The sequence below is a fragment of the Pan troglodytes genome, chromosome 23 (assembly GCF_028858775.2).
Source record: "Pan troglodytes isolate AG18354 chromosome 23, NHGRI_mPanTro3-v2.0_pri, whole genome shotgun sequence".
Taxonomy (NCBI): Eukaryota; Metazoa; Chordata; class Mammalia; order Primates; family Hominidae; genus Pan; species Pan troglodytes.
This window is the reverse complement of record NC_086016.1, coordinates 22,915,161-22,940,008: the sequence shown is the minus strand read 5'-3', so window position 1 is coordinate 22,940,008 and position 24,848 is coordinate 22,915,161. Positions and strand designations below refer to the sequence as shown.

General features: G+C 44.1%; 1 protein-coding gene across 9 annotated transcripts in view; it reads left to right on the top strand.

Annotated features, from left to right (window-relative positions):
• Nucleotides 1-24,848, top strand: part of PI4KA (phosphatidylinositol 4-kinase alpha) — a 151,007-nt gene that overhangs the window by 29,102 nt on the left and 97,057 nt on the right. For 7 of the 9 annotated variants that reach the window (XR_010156005.1, XR_010156004.1, XR_010156003.1 and 4 more), the window contains exons 4-11: nt 5,233-5,321; nt 9,018-9,090; nt 9,729-9,988; nt 11,080-11,146; nt 16,089-16,237; nt 18,568-18,633; nt 22,144-22,240; nt 24,439-24,630. Coding sequence is in view for 6 of the 9 variants with exons in the window: in XM_024352561.3 (XP_024208329.2) it covers nt 5,233-5,321; nt 9,018-9,090; nt 9,729-9,988; nt 11,080-11,146; nt 16,089-16,237; nt 18,568-18,633; nt 22,144-22,240; nt 24,439-24,630 (993 nt within the window). In the remaining 3 variants the exon portion in view is untranslated. The remainder of the gene's footprint in view (nt 1-5,232; nt 5,322-9,017; nt 9,091-9,728; nt 9,989-11,079; nt 11,147-16,088; nt 16,238-18,567; nt 18,634-22,143; nt 22,241-24,438; nt 24,631-24,848) is intronic. The other 2 variants (XM_054676009.1, XM_024352562.3) reach the window with 1 other exon arrangement.

The following is a 24,848-nucleotide window of genomic DNA, read 5'->3' as shown; positions in this document are numbered from 1 at the left end:
ATATGAAAACCATACAGAAGATCAACAAATCCAGGAGTTGGTTTTTTGAATTAAAAAAAAAAAAAGATCACTAGCTAGACTTACAAAGAAAAAAAGAGAAAAGGTCCAAATAGACACAACCAGAAATTGATAAAGGGGACATTACCAGTGACTCCACAGAAATAATAATAAAAAAACCCAACCCAGAGAGACAAACACCTCTATGCATACAAGCCAGAAAACCTAGAAGAAATGGATAAATTCCTGGACATATACAACCTACCAAGACTAAACCCAGAAGAAATTGAATCCCTGAACAGACAAATAACAAGTTCCGAAATTGAGTCAGTAGTAAAAAGTCTGCCAGCTGAAGAAAGCCTAAGACCAGATGGATTCACAGCTGAATTCTACCAGATGCATAAAGAAGAGCTGGTACCACTCCTACTGAAACTATTACAAAAAATTAAGGAGGAGGGACTCCTCCCTAATTCTATGAGGGTAGCATCATCCTGATACCAAAACCTGGCAGAGACACAACAAAAAAAGAAAACTTCAGGCCAATAGATGAACATAGATGCAAACATCCTCAACAAAATACTAGGTAACTGAATCTAGCAGCACATCAAAATGCTAATCCACCAGGTCAAGTAGGCTTTATCCCTGGGATACAGGATCGATACAATGTATGCAAATCAATTAATGTGATTCATGGCAGAAACGGAACTAAAAACAAAAACCATGTGATTATCTTAATAGATACAGAAGAGGCTTTTCATAAAATTCAATATCCCTTCATGTTAAAAATCCTCAACAGGCCAGGCGTGGTGGCTCACGCCTGTAATCCCAGCACTTTGGGAGGCCGAGGTGGGCGGATTACGAGGTCAGGAGATTGAGACCATCCTGGCCAACATGGTGAAATCCTGTCTCTCCTGAAATACAAAAAATTAGCCAGGCATGGTGGCAGGCATCTGTAGTCCCAGCTACTCGGGAGGCTGAGGCAGGAGAATCGCTTGAACCTGGGAGGCAGAGGTTGCAGTGAGCCGAGATCACGCCACCGCACTCCAATCTGGCAACAGAGCAAGACTCTGTCTCAAAAAAAAAACCCCCCAAAAAAATCCACAACAAACTCTAGGCATTGAAGGAACATACTTCAAAGTAATAATAGCCATCTATGACAAACCCATAGCCATCATTATACTGAATGGTCAAAAGCTCGAAGCATTCCCCTTGAAAACCAGAACAAGACAAAGATGCCCTCTCTCACCTCTGCTATCCAGCATAGTTCTGGAAGTCCTGGCCAGAGCAATCAGGCAAGAGAAAGAAATAAAAGGCATCCAGATAGGAAGAGAGGAAGTCAAACGATCTCTTTTCACAGATTATATGATTTTATACCTAGAAAACCCTATAGTCTCTGCCCAAAGCCCCTTGATCTGATAAACAACTTCAGCAAAGTTTCAGGATACAAAATCAGTGTACAAAAATCAGTAGCATTCCTATACACCAACAACATCCAAGCTGAGAGCAAAATCAAGAACACAGTCCCATTCACAATATTCACAAAAATAATAAAATACCACCCGGGCATAGTGGCTCACGACTGTAATCCCAGCACTTTGGGAGGCCGAGGCAGGTGGATCACTTGAGGTCAGGAGTTCGACACCAGCCTGGCCAACATGGTGAAACCCATCTCTGCTAAAAACACAAAAATTAGCTGGGCATGGTAGCGCACGCCTGTAATCCCAGCTACTTGGGAGGCTGAGGCAGGAGAATCGCTTGAACCTGGGAGGCGGAGGTTGCAGTGAGCCACGATTGCGCCACTGCCCTCCAGCCTGGGCGACAGAGTGAGACTCCATCTCAAAAAAAAGAAAAGATAAAATACCTTGGAATACAGCTAACCAGGGAGGTGAAAAATCTCTATAGCAAGAATTACAAAATACTGCTGAAAGAAATCAGAGCTTACACAAACAAATGGAAAAACATCCCATGCTCATAGATAGGAAGAATCAATATTGTTAACATGGCCATACTACCCAGAGCAATTTATGGATTCAGTGCTATTCCTATCAAACTACCAATGACATTCTTCACAGAATTAGAAAAAAACTATTTTAAAATTTTTATGGAACCAAAAAAGAGCCTGAATAACTAAGGTAGTCTGAAAAAGAGTAAAGCTGGAGACATCACATTACCCAACTTCAAACTTCACCTCTACTACAGGGCTACAGTAACCAAAACAGCATGGTACTGGTAAAAAAAATAGCACATAGACAAATAGAACAGAATAGAGAGCCCAGAAATAATGCTGCACACCTGGAACCATCTGATCTTCAACAGAGTCAACAAAACAAGTAATGGGGAAAGGACTCCCTGCTCAATAAATGGTGCTAGGATAACTGGCTAGCTATATTCGGAAGATTGAAACTAGACCCGTTACTTATGCCTTATACAAAAATCAACTGAAGATGGATTAAAGATCTAGATGTAAAACCTTAAACTATAAACACCCTGGAAGATACTAGGAAATACCACTCTGGACATAGACCCTGGCAAAGATTTAATGGCAAAAATTTAATGACAAAGATGCCAAAAGCAATTGCAGCAAAAACAAAAATTGACAAATGGGACCTAATTAAACTAAAGAGCTTCTGCACAGTAAAATAAACTGTCAAGAGAGTAAACAGCCACCCTACTGAATGAAAGAAAATATTTGCAAACTATGCAAAGGTCTAAAGTCCAGAATCTATGAGGAACTTAAATTTACAAACAAAAAACAAACTCGTTAAAAGGTGAGCCAAGGACGAATAGATACTTTTCAAAAGAAGACATACAAGTGGCCAAAAATATATGAAAAATATGCTCATCATCTGATGCTAATAATCAGAGAAATGCAAATCAAAATTGCAATGAGATACCATCTCACACCAGTCAGAATGGCTATTATTAAAAAGTCAAGAAATAACAGATGCTGGTGAGGTTGTAGAGAAAAGGGAACACTTACACACTGCTGGTGTGAATGTAAATTAGTTCAGCCATTGTGGAATGCAGTTTGGCAATTTCTGAAAGAATTTAAAACAGGATTACCATTTGACCCAGCAATCCCATTATTGGGTATATACTCAAAGGAATGTAAATCATTCTACGGTAAAGATGCATGCGTAAGTATGTTTATTACAGCAGTATTCACAATAACAAAGATAAGGAATCAACCTAAATGCCCATCAGTGGAAGACTGGATAAAGAAAATGTTGTATGTGTACCATGGAGTACTGTGTAGCCATAAAAAAAGAAAAAGATCATGTACTTTTATTTTTTATTTTATTTTATCTTTTTTTGAGACAATCTCGCTCTGTCACCCAGCTTGGAGTGCAGTGGTGCGATCTCTGCTCACTGCAACCCCCGCCTCCCAGGTTCAAGCGATTCTCCTGTCTCAGCCTCCCAAGTAGCTGGGATTATAGGCATGTGCCACTACACCCAGCTAATTTTTATATTTATAGTGGAGATGGAGTTTTGCCGTGTTGGCTAGGCTGGTCTCGAACTCCTGGCCTCAAGTTATTTGCCTGCCTCAGCCTCCCAAAGTGCTGGGATTACAAGTGTGAGGCCACCATGCCTGGCCAAGATCATGTCTTTTGTAGCAACATGGATGGAGCTGGAGACCGTTATGGGAGAATTAGCATAGCAACAGGAAACCAAACGCTGCATGTTCTCACTTATAAGTGGGAGCTAAACTTCGAGTACATATGAACACAGAAGGGAACAGCAGACACTGGGGCCTACTTAAGAGTGGAGAGTAGGAGGAAGGTGAGGATGGGAAAACTACTTTTTGGGTACTATGCTTATTACGGGGATGATGAAATAATCTGTACACCAAACCCCCGTAACATGCAGTTTACCTGTATAACAAAACTGCATATGTACCCCTGAACCTGAAATAAAAATTAAAAAACGTTCTGTTTGTGCCAGTATTCCTCTTAACCTTTGGGTTTTCATCATTTCTGGTAACATGCCTAAAACTGACAGATCCCAAATTATGCATGTACCTGCAATTTGTTAGGATTTTGTTTGTTTTTTGTTTTTTTGAGACAGTCTCACTCTGTCTGCACTCCAAGCTGTAGTGCAGTGGCCTGACCTCGGTTCACTGCAACCTCCACCTCCTGGGTTCAAGCAATTCTCGTGCCTCAGCCTCCCAAGTACCTGGGATTACAGGCATGCATCACCATGCCTGGCTAATTTTTGTATTTTCGGTAGAGATAGAATTTTGCCATGTTGGCTGGGCTGGTCTTGAACTCCTGGCCTCAAGTGATCTGCCTGCTTTGGCCTCCTAAAGTGCTAGGACTATAGGCGTGAGCCACTGCACCCAGTCTGTCCTGCAATTTGATGGACTACAAATTAAATAGAGCATCATTACTAAAAAGTCAAATTTTAGGCCGGGCATGGGCACATTCAAGTTTGAGAACAGCCTAGAGCTGCACTTTAAAATTTTAAGTGCTGGAGTAGAAATGTAAGTCTTCTGTCATGTACTATGAATATAGCTATTAAATAGTGGATACTCTTTTTTCCTTGATTCAACATTCAATATTCAAAATTGATTTTTTTTTTTTTTTTTTTTGAGATGGCGTCTCATTCTGTCACCCAGGCTGGAGTACAGTGGTGCGATCTCGGCTCACTGGAACCTCCACTTCCTGGCTTCGAGCTATTCTCCTGTCTCAGCCTCCCAAGTGGCTGGGATTACAGGTGTGCGCCACCACATCCAGCTAATTTTTGTATTTTTAGTAGAGACGGAGTTTCACCATGTTGGCCACAGGCTGGTCTTGAACTCAACCTCAGGTGATCCGTCTGCCTTGGCCCCCCAAAAGTGCTGGGATTACAGACTTGAGCCACTTCGCCCAGCCAAGTGTTTTGTGTGTGTGTGTGTGTGTGTGTGTGTGTGTGTGTGTGTGATTTATCACATTTACTTAGGGAATAAAAAATTGAATTTGTCATGTTGAGAGGCTTTGTTATCTCACACTAGCTATTGGCTCAGGAAACATTTAAGTTTATTGAACCAAAACATTTACTTAAAGGAAAGGTAGGGGTGTTTCTCAGCAAACTCATTGGGCCCATAGCTGTTCTTTTGAGACTCGTCTCAAGGAGGGCAGCTGCTGTAAACTGGTCCCTTGGCAGGTCATGGTGAGAGGGAACATATTGAATTGGATGGCCAGAGGTGTGACCCAGTCTGGTTCCTGGTTATCTGATTTATGTTTTTACATCTTCCAGGTGCCCTCCCGGTTGCAGAGAGCTTCAGCTTCTGCTTGGTAACTCTGCTGTCTGATGTGGCCTATAGGGATCCTTCACTTAGGGATGAGGTAAGCATGTGTTGGTTGATTTGGTATGCATTTCTATTAGATTGAATAGAGTCCCAAAGTGATGAAAAGATTTTAAAAATGTGAAATGTGATTGAATTGTTTGTTGATATTTATCTATTTCATCCTGTTCACAGCAGACCTAAGACATGTTTAGGTCTTTCAGTACTCTTTAGGATCTCGAGTCTTATCTTATTCAACTTTCCTTTTTTTTTTTTTTCTTTTTTCTAATGAAGGGCAGGTGCTGCAGAGACCTGAGCAGCACTGTCCCTTTCAGCTTTTCAGAAAGTCCTTTAAGGTAGGCGGCAGAAAAAGGCAGAGGCAGCTCATTTTTCTTGCTCTTTGTTGGGGATTGAAGTCATTCATGGAAGATCATTTTCTTTTCTTTTTTTGAGGCAGAGTCTTGCTCTGTCATCCAGGCTGGAGTGCAGTGGCGCAATCTTGGCTCACTGCAACCTCTGCCTTCCACCTCAAGCCAGCCTCCCTCCTAAGACTCCCAAGTAACTGAGACTATAGGCGTGCACCATCATGCCAGCTAATTTGTTTTGTGTTTTTTGTAGAGACGAGGTTTCGCCATGTTGCCCAGGCTGGTCTTGAACTCCGGGCCTCAAGTGATCCTTCTGCCTCGACCTCCCAGAGTGCTGGGATTATAGGTGTGAGCCACTCTGCCCAGCTAGAAGAGAATCTTCTAGGTAGCTGAAGCTTTTATCTTTAAGGGCACAGACTTTCTTTAGATTTTGTTAATTTTGATAGAAATGTTACAAACATGTTCTTTAACAAAGAATGTTCTTTAAACAAAGAATGTAATCATACAACTTTTTCTTAAATTTATCGCTTAGAAAGTTAGTTTTTGTATGCTGCTGTTCCTAGGTTCTTCCAAACAGTGCCTAGTTGCTTGTCTGCATTCTAAATGTTCCCAGTTAGTGATGTATTTTGACTAATTTAGATTCTTCATTTGTTTGTAGGTTGGCTAAAGAAATACTTAAATATGTTAGAATAATGTGTTTTTATTAAAAAGTTGGACATTAAGGGCTTTTCTATGAATAAAATTTATCAGAATAAAGAGGTCAACACCAAAGGTGATAACATGACTTTAACATATAAAATGGAAAAAGTGGCTGGGTGCGGTGGCTCAGGCTTGTAATCCTAGCGCTTTGGGATGCTGAGGCGGGTGGATCACCTGAGGTCAGGAGTTTGAGACCAGCCTGGCCAACATGAAGAAACCCCATCTCTACTAAAAATATAAAAATTAGCCGGGCGTGGTGGCAGGAGCCTGTAATCCCAGCTACTCGGGAGGCTGAGGCATGAGAATCACTTGAACCTGGGAGGCAGAGGTTGCAGTGAGCTGAGATCATGCCACTGCACTCCAGCCTGGACAACAGAGTGAGACTCGGTCTCAAAATAAATAAATAAAATGGAAAAACTATTGCTTTTCAAGCTTTTGTAGATTATTCAGCATTACTTAATATTAGGAAAATGTAAGAGATTTGACTTGGTTATGAACAAGTCATGTCACACCAACTTCATTTTTTCTTTGCCTGGGTTTTCTAAGAAGAATGGTTGAGAGAAATGAAGTTGCTGCATTCTAGTGGCTCTTCATAAATGCTTTGGACAAGCACCTTTCCTGACATCCTGGACCAATTATATGGGCTGAGGGCCAGATGGTTTGGAGGGTTTGCAGAACTGCCTGAAGGACTGTCCCAAAGGGTGATCAGTGAGGTATCGGCCCAGCAGGACCCTCCTGTCATTGGAGCAAAACAAGCTAGTGCTGTGAATGAAGATCTGGAAAGCAAGTTGATTTCATTTGTAGAAGGCACAAAGCTGGGAATCACAGATTTGTACAATGAGCTAAAGCTAATACCGTGAGTTTTTGTAGGAGTAGATGAAAGATAAAAAATACCAACTACGTTAGTAGAGATTACATAGTTCAGGAGAAGCAGGTGCGAAAGAAGACTTAGGTATCTTCCTCATCTATAAGCTTATTGTCATGCATGGTGGCTCACGCCTGTAATCCCAACATTCTGGGAGGCTGAGGCAGGAGGATCACTTGAGCCCAGGAATTTGAGACCAGCTTGGGCAGCATAGCAAAACCTATCCCTACAAAAATAAAAATAAAAATTAGCTGGGCATAGTGACACATGCCTGTAATCCCAGCTACTTAGGAGGCTGAGGCAGGAGGATTGCTTGAGTCCAGGAGTTTGAGGCTACAGTGAGCTATGATTGAACCCCTGCACTGTTCTTGGCTCACTATATCCTCGGCCTCCTGGGCTCAAGTGACCCTCACACGTCAGCCTCCTGACCACAGGCACGCACCACCACACCTGGCTAGTTTTTGTATGTTTTGTAGAGACAGGGTTTTGATACTTTGCCCAGGCAGGTCTGAACTCCTGAGCTCAACTGATCCACCCGCTTCAGCCTCCCAAAGTGCTGGGATTGGCTGGGTGCGGTGGCTCATGCCTGTAATCCCAGCACCTTGGGAGGCCGAGGTGGGTGGATCACCTGAGGTTGGGAGTTTGAGACCATACTAACCAACATGGAGAAACCCCGTCTCTACTAAAAATAAAAAATTAGCCAGGCGTGGTGGTGCATGCCTGCAATCCCAGCTGCTAAGGAGGCTGAGGCAGGAGAATCGCTTGAACCCAGGAGGCGGAGGTTGTGGTGAGCCAAGACATGCCATTGCACTCCAGCCTGGGCAACAAGAGTGAAACCGTGCCTCAAAACAAACAAACAAAAGTGCTGGGATTATAGGCATAAGCCACCCTGCCAGGACAAAAAAAAATTTCTTAACTTAAAAAATTATGGACTGGGCGCAGTGGCTCACGCCTATAATCTCAGCACTTTGCGAGGCCAAGGCAGGTGGATTACCTGAGGTCAGGAGTTCGAGACCAGCCCGGCTAACATGGTGAAACCCTGTCTGTACTAAAAATACAAAAAATTAGCCAGGCATGGTGGCATGCACCTGTAATCTTAGCTACTCAGGAGACTGAGTCAGGAGAATCGCTTGAACCTGGGAGGTGGAGGTTGCAGTAAGCCAAGATCATGCCACTGCACTCCAGCCTGGGCAACAAGAGCGAAACTTCGTCTCAAACAAATAAAAAAAATTTAAAAATTATGTATAAGCTCATTGAGATAGCAGTGTGAAGTGGCTGCAGAAAAGCTAATGTCACATACATAGAAGTGTAGAATCTGTGATGAGTTTGGTGAGTATGCTGGGTGAGTTCCAGCATCCCAGATGTTAATGTATTTTATTTTGAGCACTACACTTCCAGACAGAAAACTGGACTACCGTAAAATCAGAAGCTGGCAATTAGCATTGTAAAGGATTTGTGATCATGAAGAATACGGTTGAAAAGCGCTAGGGCGTTTACCCATGAAAAGAGAAGATTTGGGGACCCATCACCTGTTTACAGAATATGTTAATAGAGGAAAAAGCAGCCCCAAGGGCTGGTAGGTACAAGCCCCAGGAGGACAACATTGGCCCAGTATTGGGAGGAACTCGGAACCAGCCCAGAGAGTGAGGGTTTTGTCCCTGGAAAGTCAGCTGGTTGGCCATTTGGCACAGTCGTTGTGGAGGGATGTATCAGATATAGGGTTGGTTAAGATAATGTCTGAAGTGCCTTCTAATTCTGACTTAGTTTCGTGATATTTACCTAATTTTGTTTATTTTTTTTTTTTTTCTTGTTTCCTTGACTGTTACAGATTTTAGAGGTGCTTTTGCAGGTTTTGCATGTCCTCTTGGGGATGTGCCAGGCCTTGGAGATTCAAGACAAAGGTACGAGTATCCTTAAGGTTTTTCTTAAAATGGTTTTGTGGTTACTCTTTCCCTTGCTTTTCTCCAGTCTTTTCTGTTGTTGGGTACCTAATATATATGATGGGAGAAAACCTTCCTATTTTTGTTTGATTTGTTGTGTGTTAGTATCCTCAGAGGCCACATGGGGTCATGCGCATTGCTCTGCTACATAGACGCTGGGTCACCTTGGACAAGTAACTTCACCCTTCTGGGCCCCAGTTTCTTCACCTGTAACATCTGTGGGTAGATTAGTTGACTTCCAAAGGTCATTTTTTCTGTGTTGTGAGGCTACCAATATGCTCCTAAGAGGAATAAATGTATAAGGTACTTGATAATATGGCCTAGCTATATTATTGATTTGGGTGTGCCATGAATAGATGAAGACCTTCCAAGCAGGGCAGCTGGGTGTGTTGAAGTCATAGTCTGAAGTTGTTAATGACAGGTTGAAGATATCACTTGTCAGCCCTTGGGGTGGACCCCATTATTGTGGCTTATTTTGAACCTTCACAGTTATTAGTGGGTGGGTTGTGAAATCTTAGTCAATGTTACAAGTTAGTACTTACTATATGACTCTATCAGGATACTTTCTTATATTGTAACGTTTTCACTTGATCTTCTAGAATACCTTTGCAAGTATGCTATCCCATGCCTGATAGGAATCTCGCGAGCATTTGGGCGTTACAGCAACATGGAAGAGTCTCTCCTCTCAAAGCTCTTTCCCAAAATCCCTCCTCATTCCCTCCGTGTCCCGGAAGAGCTTGAAGGTGTTCGAAGGCGTTCCTTTAATGACTTCCGCTCCATCCTCCCCAGCAATCTGCTGACTGTCTGTCAGGAGGGTACCCTGAAGAGGAAAACCAGCAGTGTGTCCAGCATCTCTCAGGTGGGCCTGGGCTACTGGGGAAAGAGCAGAGGAGAAAGACCCTGTTAAGCTCCCCTGCGAAGAAAATCCCTCTTCTTTGTAGTTGGAGTAAACTTAAGTAACGTGAAATGTTTCACTAGAATTCTCTTTAATACAAAGACTTGTCTTGTCCCTCTTAAGATGTTGGGGGGAAGGGCTTATAGAGTGCACATATAAACTGGCCATAAAAATATAAAACAGTGAGGTGTAAAAAGCCACAAAAGGCCTCTAAAAAAAAGCCTTCTTATCGCCATTATGTTCCCATACTCTGAGCAAGACTTACTCTCTTATCCATAAACACTGTGTTAAAAAAAAAAAAAAACCACTCCTTTAAAACATGAAAATATGGCCAAACATACAGACTCCTAGTTAAGCCTGCTCCCACTAACTGCTGTCCAATAAGTTGAAAATATACTGTTTAAACACAAAATTCATTTAAACTGCCGCTACTATAGATTACACATATGACACACTGCCTCCCTTTCACCGTTTCGCCCTAAACATCTGCTTCTTAAATCTAAGTGATTATACTCAATAAATAGTGTAAAAACCAAAACTCTAGGCCTTTGCGGCCTCTGATTTGCTCTGGTCCCCTGGCTCCCACCTTTATAAACTCTTAACCTGTTTCTTCTCATTCCTTTGTCGCCACCAAACATCACATACCCTACAGGTGGTGTTGAGGCTAGTCCCCAACATAAGATTTATAAGTGATTTCATAGTCATAAAGTATATGTTTCATAGCAGTTGGGTGCCAAATGCTATTTTGCCTAGAAGACAGTTGGTGCCCTTAAGAAGTATATAATTGACTCATAGAGAAAAGACAAAAACACAAAACACTGAGGACAATTCAGCTCAGTAATGAAGTGTCAAATATACGGCTAAACACAAAGAATTTAGTGATATAGCATGTAGTAGAGAATGCTGTAGCTGTGATGGGCTTTAGGAAGGAAATGAGGCTTCAACCAGGACTTGAAGTACAAACATTGGGCTGGCAGAGAGGACCTTGTCTAAGACAAATCTGATGGAGGTCTCACTGGTCTTTTCTGATATGTAACTGTGGTTGTGTGTTTCAGGTCAGCCCTGAACGCGGCATGCCCCCTCCCAGTTCCCCTGGAGGATCTGCCTTTCACTACTTTGAAGGTGGGCTTCACCTTTCCCAAGAATATTTTGACGTAATACTTGGAGAACAGGCTCACAGTGACTTCTCGTGATATTAAGGATGCTGATACTAACTCTGTTGTCATGGATGGACCTAGAGTGCCAAGCTCTTAGGAAGCATTTATTTTCTGTTTTCATTTAAGTTTCTTAAAATTTAATTTTCAAATATTTTATATATAGAGAAAAGTACATTTAATTTTCAAATATTTTATTTAGAGAGAAAAGTACAGAAAATAACTTACAGACCCCTATATACCTGCCATCAGAATTTTTGCACTTTAACTTGTAAAAGTTCCTTTTCAGGTGGAAGTACTAATGGTGGATATTTCTTTTCTTTTTCTGAGATAGAGTCTGGCTCTGTTGCCCAGGTTGGAGCGCAGTGGTATAGTCTCGGCTCACTGCAGGCCCTGCCTCCTGGGTTCAAGCAATTCTCTTGCCTCAGCCTCCCAAGTAGCTGGGATTACAGGCACACACCAGCATGCTCAGCTAATTTTTGTATTTTTAGTAGAGACAGGGTTTCACCATGGTGGCCAGGCTTGTCTTGAACTCCTGACCTCAAGTGATCCACCCATTTCCTCCTTCCAGAGTGCTAGGATTACATGCATGAGCCACCACACCTGGCTGGACATTTTTTTTTTAATGACATTAAGTATGTAGATAATATTAAAGAATGTAGTAATACTACTGTTACTACTTTTTTTTTTTTGGAGGGAGAGTCTCACTCTGCCACCCAGGCTGGAGTGCAGCGGCATGATCATGGCTCACCGCAGCTTCAACCTTCTGGGCTCAAGTGATCCTCCCACCTCAGCCTCCCAAGTAGCTAGGACTATAGGCACCCTCCACAACGCCCACTAACTTGTGTATTTTTTGTAGAGATGGGGTTTTGCCATGTTGCCCAGGCTGGTCCGGAACTCCTAGGCTCAAGGGAACGCCTGCCTTGGTCTCTCAAAGTGCTAGGATTACAGCCGTGAACCACCATACCCAGCCTATTACTACTTTTTATAGAGCCCTGCTGTTCACAAAGTACTTTTACATAATTTACTGAATTGGATTCATGTGACTACCCTGTGCCATGTCAGACACATGTTAAAATTACTTCTACCTTATACTTGATGGAAGTAAGACCCAGATTAAGGGATAGCAAATGGGGAAGGCAGAATTCCATGCTTCAGTATAGTCTCTCCTTTTTTGAATAATGCTATTTGTTAAAAGAGCATGTCTCAAGACAATTTCGAGAGATGTGAGGGGAATTTTGAAGGAAAAAGGGAATATCTGGGCTTAGATAAATGTAGGAAGCTTTCCATCTCTTAGATCTGTGAGAATGTAACAGGTTACATTCTATATATATGTTAGAATATAAGGGCTAATTTCAGCCACTCAGAATCGCACCTCTTAGAGACAACTCCTTGTTTAAGTATAGAATGTATTCCTCCAGGCTCTGAAAATCTCACTGCCACCTGCCTGCCTTTGGGGCATTTTAGGATGGCCATGATGTGCCCTTGGAGGCCTCCCTTTTCCTGGTAAACAGCTCATTGTCCACCCTCTGTGGTGAGGGCTCCTCTCCATGACCGCTGCCCCACTTTGAGCACATCCAGTAAGTGGCAGATGGGAGCACGCTAATGTGGCTGACTGCGAGATCCCCACGCATCACTCCATCAGACCTGGCTGCCGCCCACTTTGCCTGTAGTGGTGACGAGACAAGCGAGCCCTGCTCTCTGAAATGCCTCACTGTAGGACAGACAGCAGCAGACCCTGTGCCTTCTGAGTTTCCTCTCAAACTTCCTGTTTTACTTGGACTTTTTCTTTTTTTTGAGTTGGGGTCCTGCTCTGTCACCCAGGCTGGAGTACAGGGGTGCAGTCATAATGATCCTCTGGCCTTGGCCTTTCAAGTAGCTGGGACTTCAGGTATACAACACCACATACTAAGACTTTTCTTACAGCCGGTCCTTCTATCTCCCTTCCCAGACCCTCTTCCAAACTGCTGTAAGAATTTAGTTTTTAAGAATTGTTTTTAGGCCAGGAGATGTGGCTCACGCCTGTAATCACAGCACCTTGGGAGGCCCATGTAGGAGGATTGCTTGAGCCTAGGAGTTTGAGACCAGCCTGGGCAACATAGTGAGACCCTTAAAAACTAAATAAAATAAAAAATAAATAAGAATTATTTTTAATAGCGCAAATTTGATCACTTATTTTCCTGCTTAAAAACTTTCAGGTTGGGCACAGTGGCTAACACCTGTAATCCCAGCACTTTGGGACAGGTGGGTCACTTGAGACTAGGAGTTCGAGACCAGCCTGGCCAACATGGCAAAACCCGATCTCTACTAAAAATACAAAAATTAGCCGGGTGCAGTGGCTCACACCTATAATCCCAGCTACTCAGGAGACTGAGACATGAGAATCACTTGAACCTGGGAGACGCAGGTTGCGGTGAGCAGACATCGTGACACTGCACTACAGCCTGGGCAACAGAGTGAGACTCTTGTCTCACAGGAAAAAAAAAAAGAAGTTTCAATGACACCCCCTGCGTAAATCCCAAATGTTAGGTCCCTAGTTCCTGCAGCCCCTGTCGTTTGCCATCATCTGTGCCCTCTGTGGGGTTCAGCCACACAGGACTTAGCCCTTATTTCATGGTGTCTTTCTGAGAAGTGCCCGATAATCACAACCTTCCCTTCTCCCTCATCTACCCTTTTTAATCCGGCTGTTTCTCCCTCCCTTCTTTCCTCACTTGTTCCCTCTTTCAGTGGCCATTTCTTATGTTGGCCTCTTGGCGTCTCAGCTCCCAGTGGTATTGTTGCCTATCCTTTCTGCTGTAAGTTGCTGGTTTGCGTCCTCTTTAGACAGATTGGCAGTGTGCCGCCAGCTATGAGATACCAGCTTTGACACAACTGGAGCTAAACTAAACTCTTTGAGTCTGTTCTCTAGTGCTTGAAAAAGTCATAAAATTTAGTATTCACTTCTTTATGAATTGATACTGTCTTTTGAAAATATTACAAATTCATGTTTTTCAATCATAGTTTTTTGTTTGTTTGTTTTGATTTTTTTTTTTTTTTGAGCTGGAGTCTCCTACTGTCACCAGACTGGAGTGCAGTGGTGCAATCTTGGCTCACTGCAACCTCAGCCTCCCGGGCTTAAGCAGTTTTCCTGCCTCAGCCTCCCAAGTAGCTGGGATTACAGGCATGTGCCACCACGCCCAGCTAATTTTTGTATTTTTAGTAGGGACAGCGTTTCACCATGTTGGCCAGGATGGTCTCAATCTCTTGACCTTGTGATCCACCCGCCTCGGCCTCCCAAAGTGCTGGGATTACAGGCGTGAGCCACCACACCTGGCCTCATAGTTTTCTATTATAGTTTCTAAATAATGGATTTTCAAACAATTATATGCTTTTGGGTTCCTATTTACTATATTTCTATTTTAATTTAAAAAAATTTTATTTATGTAGAGACAGGGTCTCGTCGTGTTGCCCAGGCTGGTCTCAAACTCCTGGGATGAGGCGATCTTCCCACCTCAGCCTCCCAAAGTGCTGGGATTACATGTGTGAGCCACTGCATTGGGTCTGGGTTTATATTTATTAAATGTCAAATGACTGAATGACTTTATTTTTGTTGATTTTTTTCCTTCTTTTTTTTTATTGTGGTAAAATACACATAACATAAAATTTGCTATGTCATCTTTTTTTTAATACAGGATTTTACTCTGTTACCCAGACTGGAGTGCAGTGACAAATTCATAGCTCCACTGTAGCCTCGACCTCCCAGGCTCAAGCAACCCTCCTGCTCCAGCTTCCTGAGTAGCTGGGACTATAGGCCCATGGTGCTGTATCCAGCTAATTTTTATTTTTTGTAGAGAGAGGATCTGCCTATATTGCCCAGGCTGGTCTTGAATTCCTGGACTCAAGCAATCCTCCCACCTCAGCCTTCGAAAACTCTGGGATTATAGGCATGAGCTACCATGCTTGGCCTTAATTATTTTAAAGTGTATAGTTTAGTAGTATTGAATACATTTATAATATTGTGCAACTATCACTACAATTCATCTCAAAAACTCTTTTCATCTCGTGAAACTGAAACTATACATCAAACAATTATTCCCCATTTCCCCTTCCCCCAGTCCCTGATAGCTACCATTCTACCTCTATGTATGATTTAAGTTCCTCTAATAAGTGGGATCATACAGTATTTGTCTTTTAGTGACAGGTGTATTTCACTTAGTTGCTCTGACTTTGAAACTTCTAGTAGTGTGCATTTTTTTTTCTAATTTTGGTGGGAAAATATCTCTGAGGCCCTGTGGACCCCAAGCTTTCATATCTCTTCACCTTTAAAAAGGTGTATTTCTGCTGGGCATGGTGGCTCACGCCTGTAATCCCAGCACTTTGGGAGGCCGAGACAGGTGGATCACTTGAGGTCAGGAGTTCGAGACTAGCCTGGCCAACATGGCGAAACGCCGTCTCTACTAAAAATACAAAAATTACCTGGGTGTGGCGATGGGCATCTGTTACTCCAGCTACTCGGAAGGCTGAGGCAGGAGAATTGCTTGAACCTGGGAGGCAGAGGTTGCAGTGAGCTGAGATCACACTGCTGCACTCCAGCCTGGGCAACAGAGCGAGACTCTGTCTCAAAAAAATAAAAATAAAAATAAAAAAGATATAATTATTTTTTCACTTCCCACATACTAAGTTATATTGTCTAAGATGGAAATATTAGGACCATTATATCTGAGTCTTTGACCTGAAAGACACAGGTGAGGGGCATCAGTCCCCAAGGATTTGCAATCTACCCTGTAGTTGTTAATTTAAAAACATGCAGAGAATTGGGATATAAATAAAGGCAAAATCTGCACCTTTGTTGGTTATTGGGGGAGTCAGCTTGAGGAAGTACCCTAGTTGCCTGTCACCATGGCTGAGTTTCCAGCTTTATCTCCCACCAGCCTCCTGCTTGCCCGATGGGACTGCCCTAGAGCCTGAGTACTACTTTTCAACCATCAGCTCCAGCTTCTCAGTCTCTCCCCTTTTCAACGGTGTCACATATAAGGAGTTTAACATTCCATTGGAAATGCTTCGGGAACTCTTAAACCTGGTAAGCAAAGAACTGATGAATGAACAGACCGTGGATATGTCAGTAAAATTGCTAGTGGTGAAAGCTTGTATTTTTAAAAGAAAAACTCAGAGTACCAGTATTTCAAAGTACAATTTAATAGTCATAAACTTGCAGATTAATGAAGGAAGTAGAGTAACATTCATGGAATCATTGTATACTGGTTTCTCATTTCATCCTTGAGCAACCATGTTGGGGAGGCACCCATGCATCCCCATTTGGAGGTCAGGAAATCGGTGTCAAACACATCATGGATGTGTAGGCCAGCAGCTGGGCTGCATCCAGTCCAGGGATTCTGACTCCAAGTCCAGTGCTTTTCCTGGGCTTGACTTCCTCTAAGGGGTGGCTCTATTTGGGTTAATAACAAAACCTGACTTTTTCATATTTGGGTACCTTTGGATGACATTGAGGGTGATACCAGAGAAAACACTAGTGCCATTGTTCGATTCCTTAAATGGCCAGAGCTTTGGTCAGATTCAGGGACCCTGGTTGGATGCCGTGGCTCATGCCTGTAATCCCAACTTTGGGAGGCCAAAGTGGGCGGATCACTTGAGGTCAGGAGTTTGAGACTAGCCTGGCCAACATGGTGAAATCCCATCTCTACTAAAAAACACAAAACTTTAGCTGTACATGGTAGTGGATCCCTGTAATCCCAGCTACTCAGGAGGCAGAGTTAGGAGGATCGCTTGAACCTTGGAGGTGGAGGTTGCAGTAGTCAACATCGCACCACTGCACTCCAGCCTGGGCAACAGAGTGAGACTCCATCTCAAAAAAAAATTACAAAATAAAGATCCAGGGGCCCTGAAGTTGTTACAATCAAGCTAGGATGGTTCAAGACAGATTTGAATAGGTACGGGTGATGATGTCATCAAGGCCAGACTCTCAAGATTGGGTTTGCTGTCTTGGAAATGAGAACAATTTGGATAGCATGGAGCATGTGCTGAGGAGTGGCCACCTGCCTGCTGTGTGGAGTGTGAATAGAAATCCCTCAGAGAATGGCTTCAGGCTGAAGATGTAAGAAGACATTACAACATAGGTAATAATTAATGAGGATGGAACCATAATGAATTACTAAATAGGCTAGGATGTTTTTGAAGTTGCTGTCAAGAAGGAAAACTACCTAAACTGCTTCTCAGTGTCAGTGCCCCAGATAGAATGGTGGCCTGGTAGAGCCATGACCTTCACAGATGGCTGTTCCCAGTACCATGTCAGAAATTCTAACTGAAGACTGACTGTTTCACATCCTTTCTTGGGGTATTATTTTTTGCAGTATATTTTAACTTTTAACTTTTTTCAAGTTTAGGTTTTCTTTTTTTTTTTTTTTTTTTGAGATGGAGTCTCGCCCTGTCGCCCAAGCTGGAGTGCAGTGGCACGATCTCGGCTCACTGCAAGCTCCGCCTCCCAGGTTCACACCATTCTCCTCCCTCAGCCTCCCGAGTAGCTGGGACTCCAGGTGACCACCACCACGCCCGGCTAAGTTTTTGTATTTTTAGTAGAAACGGGGTTTCACCTTGTTAGCCAGGATGGTCTCCATCTCCTGACCTCATTATCCGCCTGCCTCGGCCTCCTAAAGTGCTGGGATTACAGGCGTGAGCCACCACGGCTGGCCTAGGTTTTCTTTTAGGCGGTTTTTCATTTCTTTTCCTAGCATGTTTATCATTATCTATACATTTTGGAAATGACTTTCATCAAATACTACAATTGTGGATGTGGGCAGTTTTTTTTTTTTTTTTTTTTGTGGTTCTGCAGTTGACAGAACAATTCATTCCTACACTAAATACTGTACAGATAACAGGTGAAAATAATTGCTTCTATTGAAAATTTAAAATATGAGCTCTAGTTTGAGTACCTAAGCAGTTGTAGAAGAGCCAGTGCACCTGGCCCGGAAAGGAGGGAGGTGCCATGAGCTCCAAGGACTGGCTGTGAGGGTGTCCTTGATGTCTGGGAGGGGATTGCAGGAGGATGTCACACAACTGTGCCTGTTAACCATGAGTGGGTGAAATGGCAGCAAGGCCTGAGGTCTGCACATCCTGGAAACGGAAATCTCAGGTCAACAAATCTGAGGGAGTTTGGCCTTTTTCCTTTGTTTTTATGTCATTGCTATCTAAGGTAGAAAAGCAGTCCCAAGTGACTTCAGAATTAAAGGCATTTTGTGCATATAGTTTGATACATAGCCATAATTTGTATTTATTGGCCTTTATCTACATCACGTTTTTCACCATGTGAGTTTGTCATGGGTTTTCGGTAGAAGGAGCTAGCATTCCTGTCTCTGTGTATGTCAGTTGCTTCATGAGGTTCTGTTTCCTTGGTAGGTGAAGAAGATCGTTGAGGAGGCTGTTCTCAAATCTTTGGATGCCATTGTAGCCAGTGTGATGGAGGTATGTCGCTTCTGAGGGCATTACCATGAGATCAGCCTGACTTAAACATGTGTATAGAGAAAGCAGGAAGAGTTTGAGCGGGGGCTGGAGTGGAAGGGGTTTTGCAGTGTTTTCACTTTCCTTGTTCATGTGGTAACAATCCACCTGCCGCTGAGGGCTTGGTCTGTCGTAGGTACCGTTGCATGCTCTTTTAAATACGTCACCTTAGGGTGCCTCTGACTGGTGGCATTTCACAGACAGAAGATAGAGTTTTAGTGAGAACTCACTAACGTGCCCACATCACATAGTTACTGTGGGAGCTGGGAGTCTGGCCTGGGTCTCTCCTACTCTTTTATCTTCCTCACTCCTTTGGTGCTTCCAAAGCTGCTCCTCTGGGCTCAGAGCTACACTTTTCTAGGCGTATGCAAGTTCTGGTTTTTAAGTGTAAGGGGTGCGTAACTAGGGAACTTTTTTTTTTTTTTTTTGAGACGGAGTCTCGCTCTGTCGCCCAGGCTGGAGTGCAGTGGCGCAATCTCGGCTCACTGCAAGCTCTGCCTCCCAGGTTCACGCCATTCTCCTACCTCCGCCTCCTAAGTAGCTGGGACTACAGGCACCCTCCACCACGCCCAGCTAACTTTTTTTGTATTTTTTAGTAGAGACTGGGTTTTACCGTGTTAGCCAGGATGGTCTCAATCTCCTGACCTCGTGATCTGCCTGCCTCTGCCTCCCAAAGTGCTGGGATTACAGGCGTGAGCCACCATGCCCGGCTGGAACTCTTGTCTTTAATGTATTTGGAACCAAGGCCTACAGCATTATTTATGAAATCATTACATTGGTGCTGGGAGGTCTCAAAAATCTCGGGGAACATTTGGGTCAGGCCCCTCTTGAGGGTTAGGATGCAGACAGGTTGTCATTTGCCAGGCTAATTATTACCATGGGTATGTCCCTGACCCAGATTCCTTATTGAAGCCTGGTGTTCCTTCTCTCACCTGATTTTAAGACACACAGTGCCTGATACCACTGTACCTGGGGCTCAGGTATGAAGCAGGGAAGGAACTACCAGGGCCCTTCATGTGCTGTAGACCATGTCTCTTCCTGCTTTGTACCCCTGCCAACGAGCTATTGCAGATGTGAGATGTATGTGCTGGCCGTGGTTTGGTCTGGGTTGGTTCTTGGTTAAGTAACAGAGTTCTTATAACTCCCCAAGTTGCATCTGGGCAGTTCCTACCTTGTCTCCAACCCTTTTCAGGTTGTCGTTCTGCCCATTGGCCTGAGCTTTAGCTCTCTCACTCACTCACTATAGACTGAGCTTGTGGTCTCAGAGACCTTTGGTTTTCCATCATGAGTGTATGATCATTTGTGACTGAGGGCAGACCAGGAGGACCAGGGTGAGAGCTGGGCTGGGCAGTTAGACAAGTGGAGACTTAGTGGGCCTGCACTCCACCTCTGGGACCCTCCTTCTCATTGAACCAGGGCAGTTTCTGGTATTTTTTGTTTTGTAATTTGTTCTTTAGCATAAACATCCATTTGAAGAAACAGTTTCATAGCTAAAAAAAAAAAAAGTTTCTTGTAATCTTGACCTAGAGTCTGCAATATATTACTCAGTATCCATAATCAGTGTAATAACCACTACCAATTATTACATGCTTATTATGTGCCAGAACTTTACTCACTCACTCCTTGAATCTCACAACAATCCCCAGTTTACATATGGGGAAACTGAGGCTTAGCTAAGGAACTTTATTTACATAGCTCGTGAGTGATGGAGCTGGGCTGTGGGCTTGTAAGATGGTTGGTCTCCAAGGCTCCAAAGTTTAACACTCGTGTTGTCTGGACTCCCAGAGTCAAAGCCCTGAACTGCTTTAACCTCTCCCAGTCTCATTTCTCCATTTCTGCCCTGTGAGGACCACCAGACGTTGTCTGTAAAGCCATCATTGCAGTGCTGTCAACCACAGCTCTTCCTGTCAGTGTCCTCCTGGGAATTGGCATGACTCTCACACTCTCCACATGATTCTTTTTCTCTCCACCTGCTCACTCACCCTCTGTCAACCTCACACTGCATGCCCTATCCCACTCTGGCCAACTTCTGGCGCCTTAAAGATTTGCTATATTTGCAGACCACTTTTATACTTGTCAAGAATTATAATATTAGCTGGGCATGGTGGTACATGCCTGTAGTCCCTGCTACTCAGGAGGCTGAGGCAGGAGGATCACTTGAGCCCAGGAGTTCAAGTCTGCAGTGAGCTGTGATCACACCACTGCATTCCAGCCTGGGGTACAGAGTGAGACCCTATCTCTAAAAAAAAAAATGAAAAAAACGAGTTATGATAAACCATAATTTTCCACCCTGCTCAACTAGGAGTATATAGAAGTTAAGGACTGTTATCTTTTTTTTTTTTTTTTTTTGAGACGGAGTCTCACTCTGTCACCCAGGCTGGAGTGCAGTGGCGTGATCTTGGCTCACTGCAAGCTCTGCCTCCCAGGTCAAAGCAATTCTTCTGCCTCAGCCTCCTTAGTAGCTGGGATTACAGGTGCACGCCACCACGCCCAGCTAATTTTTTGTATTTTTAGTAGAGACAGGGTGTCACCATGTTGGACAGGCTGGTCTCGAACTCCTGATCTCTTGATCCACCTGCCTTGGCCTCCCAAAGTGCTGGGATTACAGGCGAGAGCCACTGCACCCGGCCTTTTTTTTTTTTTGAGACAGAGTTTTGTTCTTGTTGCCCAGGCTGGAGTGCAATGGCGCGATCTCTGCTCACCACAACCTCTGCCTTTCAGTTTCAAGCAATTCTCCTGCCTCAGCCTCCCAAGTAGCTGGGATTACAGTCATGTACCACCACGCCCAGCTAATTTTGTATTTTTAGTAGAGACAGGGTTTCTCCATGTTGGTCAGGCTGGTCTCAAACTCCCGACCTCAGGTGATCCACCCTCCTTGGCCTCCCCAAATGCTGGGATTACAGGCGTGAGCCACCACGCCCGGGCTGGACTATTATCTTTCTTAACTCATTAGACCTTGTGTGAATTTTTTTTTTTTTTCAGAAGAAGAATAGTGCTACATTTCAAATAGATTCCTAAAGAATAATTTAAAGTGAGTTTTAATTACAAAACATAAGTTGTATCTGAAGGTGTCCTGGCTGTAATTTGTATCCTTGGGATGATGGACAGTGTGGATCCCTTACTCTGGTGGCCTTTGTCAGTCTTCCTCCTTCACCACTTCCCATGTCCCTGTCTGGGCCAATGATGGCCAAAGATGGTGAGCTTCAGCCACAGCAAGGAGGTTCTTCCTACTAGGGTGCAGATGGCTGCTCCCCCGCAGGCATCTCTGGACTGCATGAGCCTCCTGTTTTCCTTGGTCTGATGCTTAAGAGGATGAAGACAGTAGAGTGTCCAAGTGATGAGTCATGATAAACAGTTGCTTCATTTAGAATGCTAAGTCACGAATCACCATTCCGCTGGGCCTTGCTGTGAAGGCAAAGGGTGGGCAGAAGGGCGTTTCTGTTCTATAGTCATGTGTGTCTGCCTTCCCTGCAGGCCAACCCCAGTGCTGATCTCTACTACACTTCCTTCAGTGACCCCCTCTACCTGACCATGTTCAAGATGCTGCGTGACACTCTGTACTACATGAAGGGTGAGGACAGTTTGCCCATGTGTTTGTGAGTACAGCAAGACTGGCTCCCAGGCCACTGTTGCATGCTAGTGGTTGCAGACTGGTACTCACTTTCTGCTGGGGCCACTGAAAAACACATATGAGCAAAGTGGTCATGTTACTGAAATTTTGGGAAAAAAGCAAATTTAAAAAATCTGTCCATGATCCTGCAACCCTGGTACCATCGATGATGGCTCCTTTGCTGAGTTTATTTCCTAAGGTGTTTATCTAAAATGTGCATGTTATATTGTCCTAAGGACAGATACAGTTTTACATATCCATTTAGATAGTTTAGAAAATTAAAAAAGAGGCCAGGCACAGTGGCTTATGCGTGTAATCCCAGCACTTCGGGAGGACAAGGTGGGCTGATCACTTAAGGTCAGGAGTTCGAGACCAGCCTTGCCAAACAGGGTGAAACCCTGTCTCTACTAAAAATACAAAAGAAATTAGCCAGGCGCAGTGGCATGCACCTGTAATCCCAGCTACACAGGAGGCTGAGGCAGGAGAATCGCTTGAACTCGGGAGGCGGAGGTTGCAGTGAGCCCAGATCGTGCCACTGCACTCCAGCCTATGTGACAGAGTAAGACTCCATCTCAAAAACATTAAAAAAAAGAAAATGAAGTACTTGTAATATATGTAATCTGTTAATGTAGAGGTACTAGCTTTTTTTTTTAGACAGAGTCTTTCCCTGTCGCCCAGGCTGGAGTGCATTGGCATGATCTGGGGTCACTGCAACTTCTGTCTCCCAGGCTCAAGCAATTCTCTCGTGCCTCAGCCTCCCAAGTAGCTGGGATTACAGGCATGTGCCACCACGTCTGCCTAATTTTTGTATTTTTAGTAGAGATGGGGTTTTACCATGTTGGCCAGGCTGGTCTTGAACTCCTGGCCTCAAATGATCCACCCACCTTGGCCTCCCAAAGTGCTGGGATTAGAGGTGTTAGCCACTGCACCCAACCTGAGACAATAGCTTAATAGTTAACATGCACACACAACAATTTAGCATTTTCTTCTAGTCCCTCTTTCATGAATTTTGTTTTTCCCAGAAGTAAGGAAACAATCTTTTACGCATTTTACAAAATGTTTTTCCTATGCTCTCCCCTCACACTGTTGAGTGTTCTTCATAAGCTTAAGTTTTGATGAGCACATAATATTTTGTCAGGAAGGTATACCAAAATTTAGTAACCACTTTCCTAATCTGATTCTGAACATTCCTCAGAAGCTGAGTCATCTGGGCCACGGCAAGGGTTGAAACTCCCTAAGAAGGGGCATCAGGGATTGCCCCTGCCCTCCCCACCACCCCTGCTGTGTGTCGCTGGCTGCCTTGGCTGGGCTGACTTGTGCGTGCATCATGGTGGTTCTCCTGAATTTTCCAGGCCCTGGGGATGAGAGTTTGAAAAGTCTCTCAAACTCAGGGTGAGTGCTCTGAAGATCCAGATAATTCTCTTCTCAAGGCTGCAACCAGTTTTTGCCCTTATCTGACAACCTTTTTCTTTCTTTCTTTTTTTTTTTTTTGAGATGGGAGTCTTGCTCTGTCGCCCAGGCTGGAATGCAGTGGCACGATCTTGGCTCACTGCAAGCTCTGCCTCCCGGGTTGACGCCATTCTCCTGCCTCAGCCTCCCGAGTAGCTGGCACTACAGGCGCCCACCACCACGCCCGGCTAATTTTTTGTATTTTTATTAGAGATGGGGTTTCACCGTGTTAGCCAGGATGGTCTCGATCTCCTGACCTCATGATCTGCCCGCCTCAGCCTCCCAAGTTGCTGAGATTACAGGCGTGAGCCACCGCGCCTGGCCCTGACAACCTCTTTCTTAAAAGAAAAAAAAAATCACAGAAGTATCTCATATTGTTAGTGGAAGTAGTTCCAGCAACGATACTTCCCAATTTATATGTTTCATGTATTCAGGTTTTAGTACATTGACTGCTTAAAACAAAGGATGGCTGTAACGTCCCTGGGAAATGATCATTTCCTCTGATTGCCAGGTTGTGTGCACGTGGAGGACAGCTGTGCACTTCCTATCCAACTTCTTTCCAGTGGGCATTCTAGGACCCACAGTGGCCAGTAGCAAATGCTACTTTTCTGGGGTTTTTGTTAAAAGGGGAAGACTGTAGCTGCTGCTAGCACTGCCTGTGTTCTACTGTAGTTTTGTTCCCAGCTGTGATGCCACACTCTTTCCTACAGACCTCCCGACCTCTTTTGTGAAGGAGGTCCATGATTTTGTGCTGGAGCAGTTCAACACGAGCCAGGGGGAGCTGCAGAAGATTCTACATGACGCAGACCGGATCCACAATGAGCTGAGCCCCCTCAAACTGCGCTGTCAGGCGAATGCTGCCTGTGTGGACCTCATGGTGTGGGCTGTGAAGGACGAGCAGGGTGAGACAGACTGCCTTGCCTCTCATGTGAGCTCCAGGCATGACCCAGAGGCTTTCTTGCCACAAGTTTCCCCAAACTACTTCTAGAACACTTGGCTCTGTTACCAGCACAGGCAGTTGCAGTAGGCCTCCTGGGCACGTGCAGAGTGGAGCATTAGCCCCTGCTGTGCTCTGCACGTCTGGTGTCCTGTCCTGCATGGAGGGCACTGGACCTGGGAG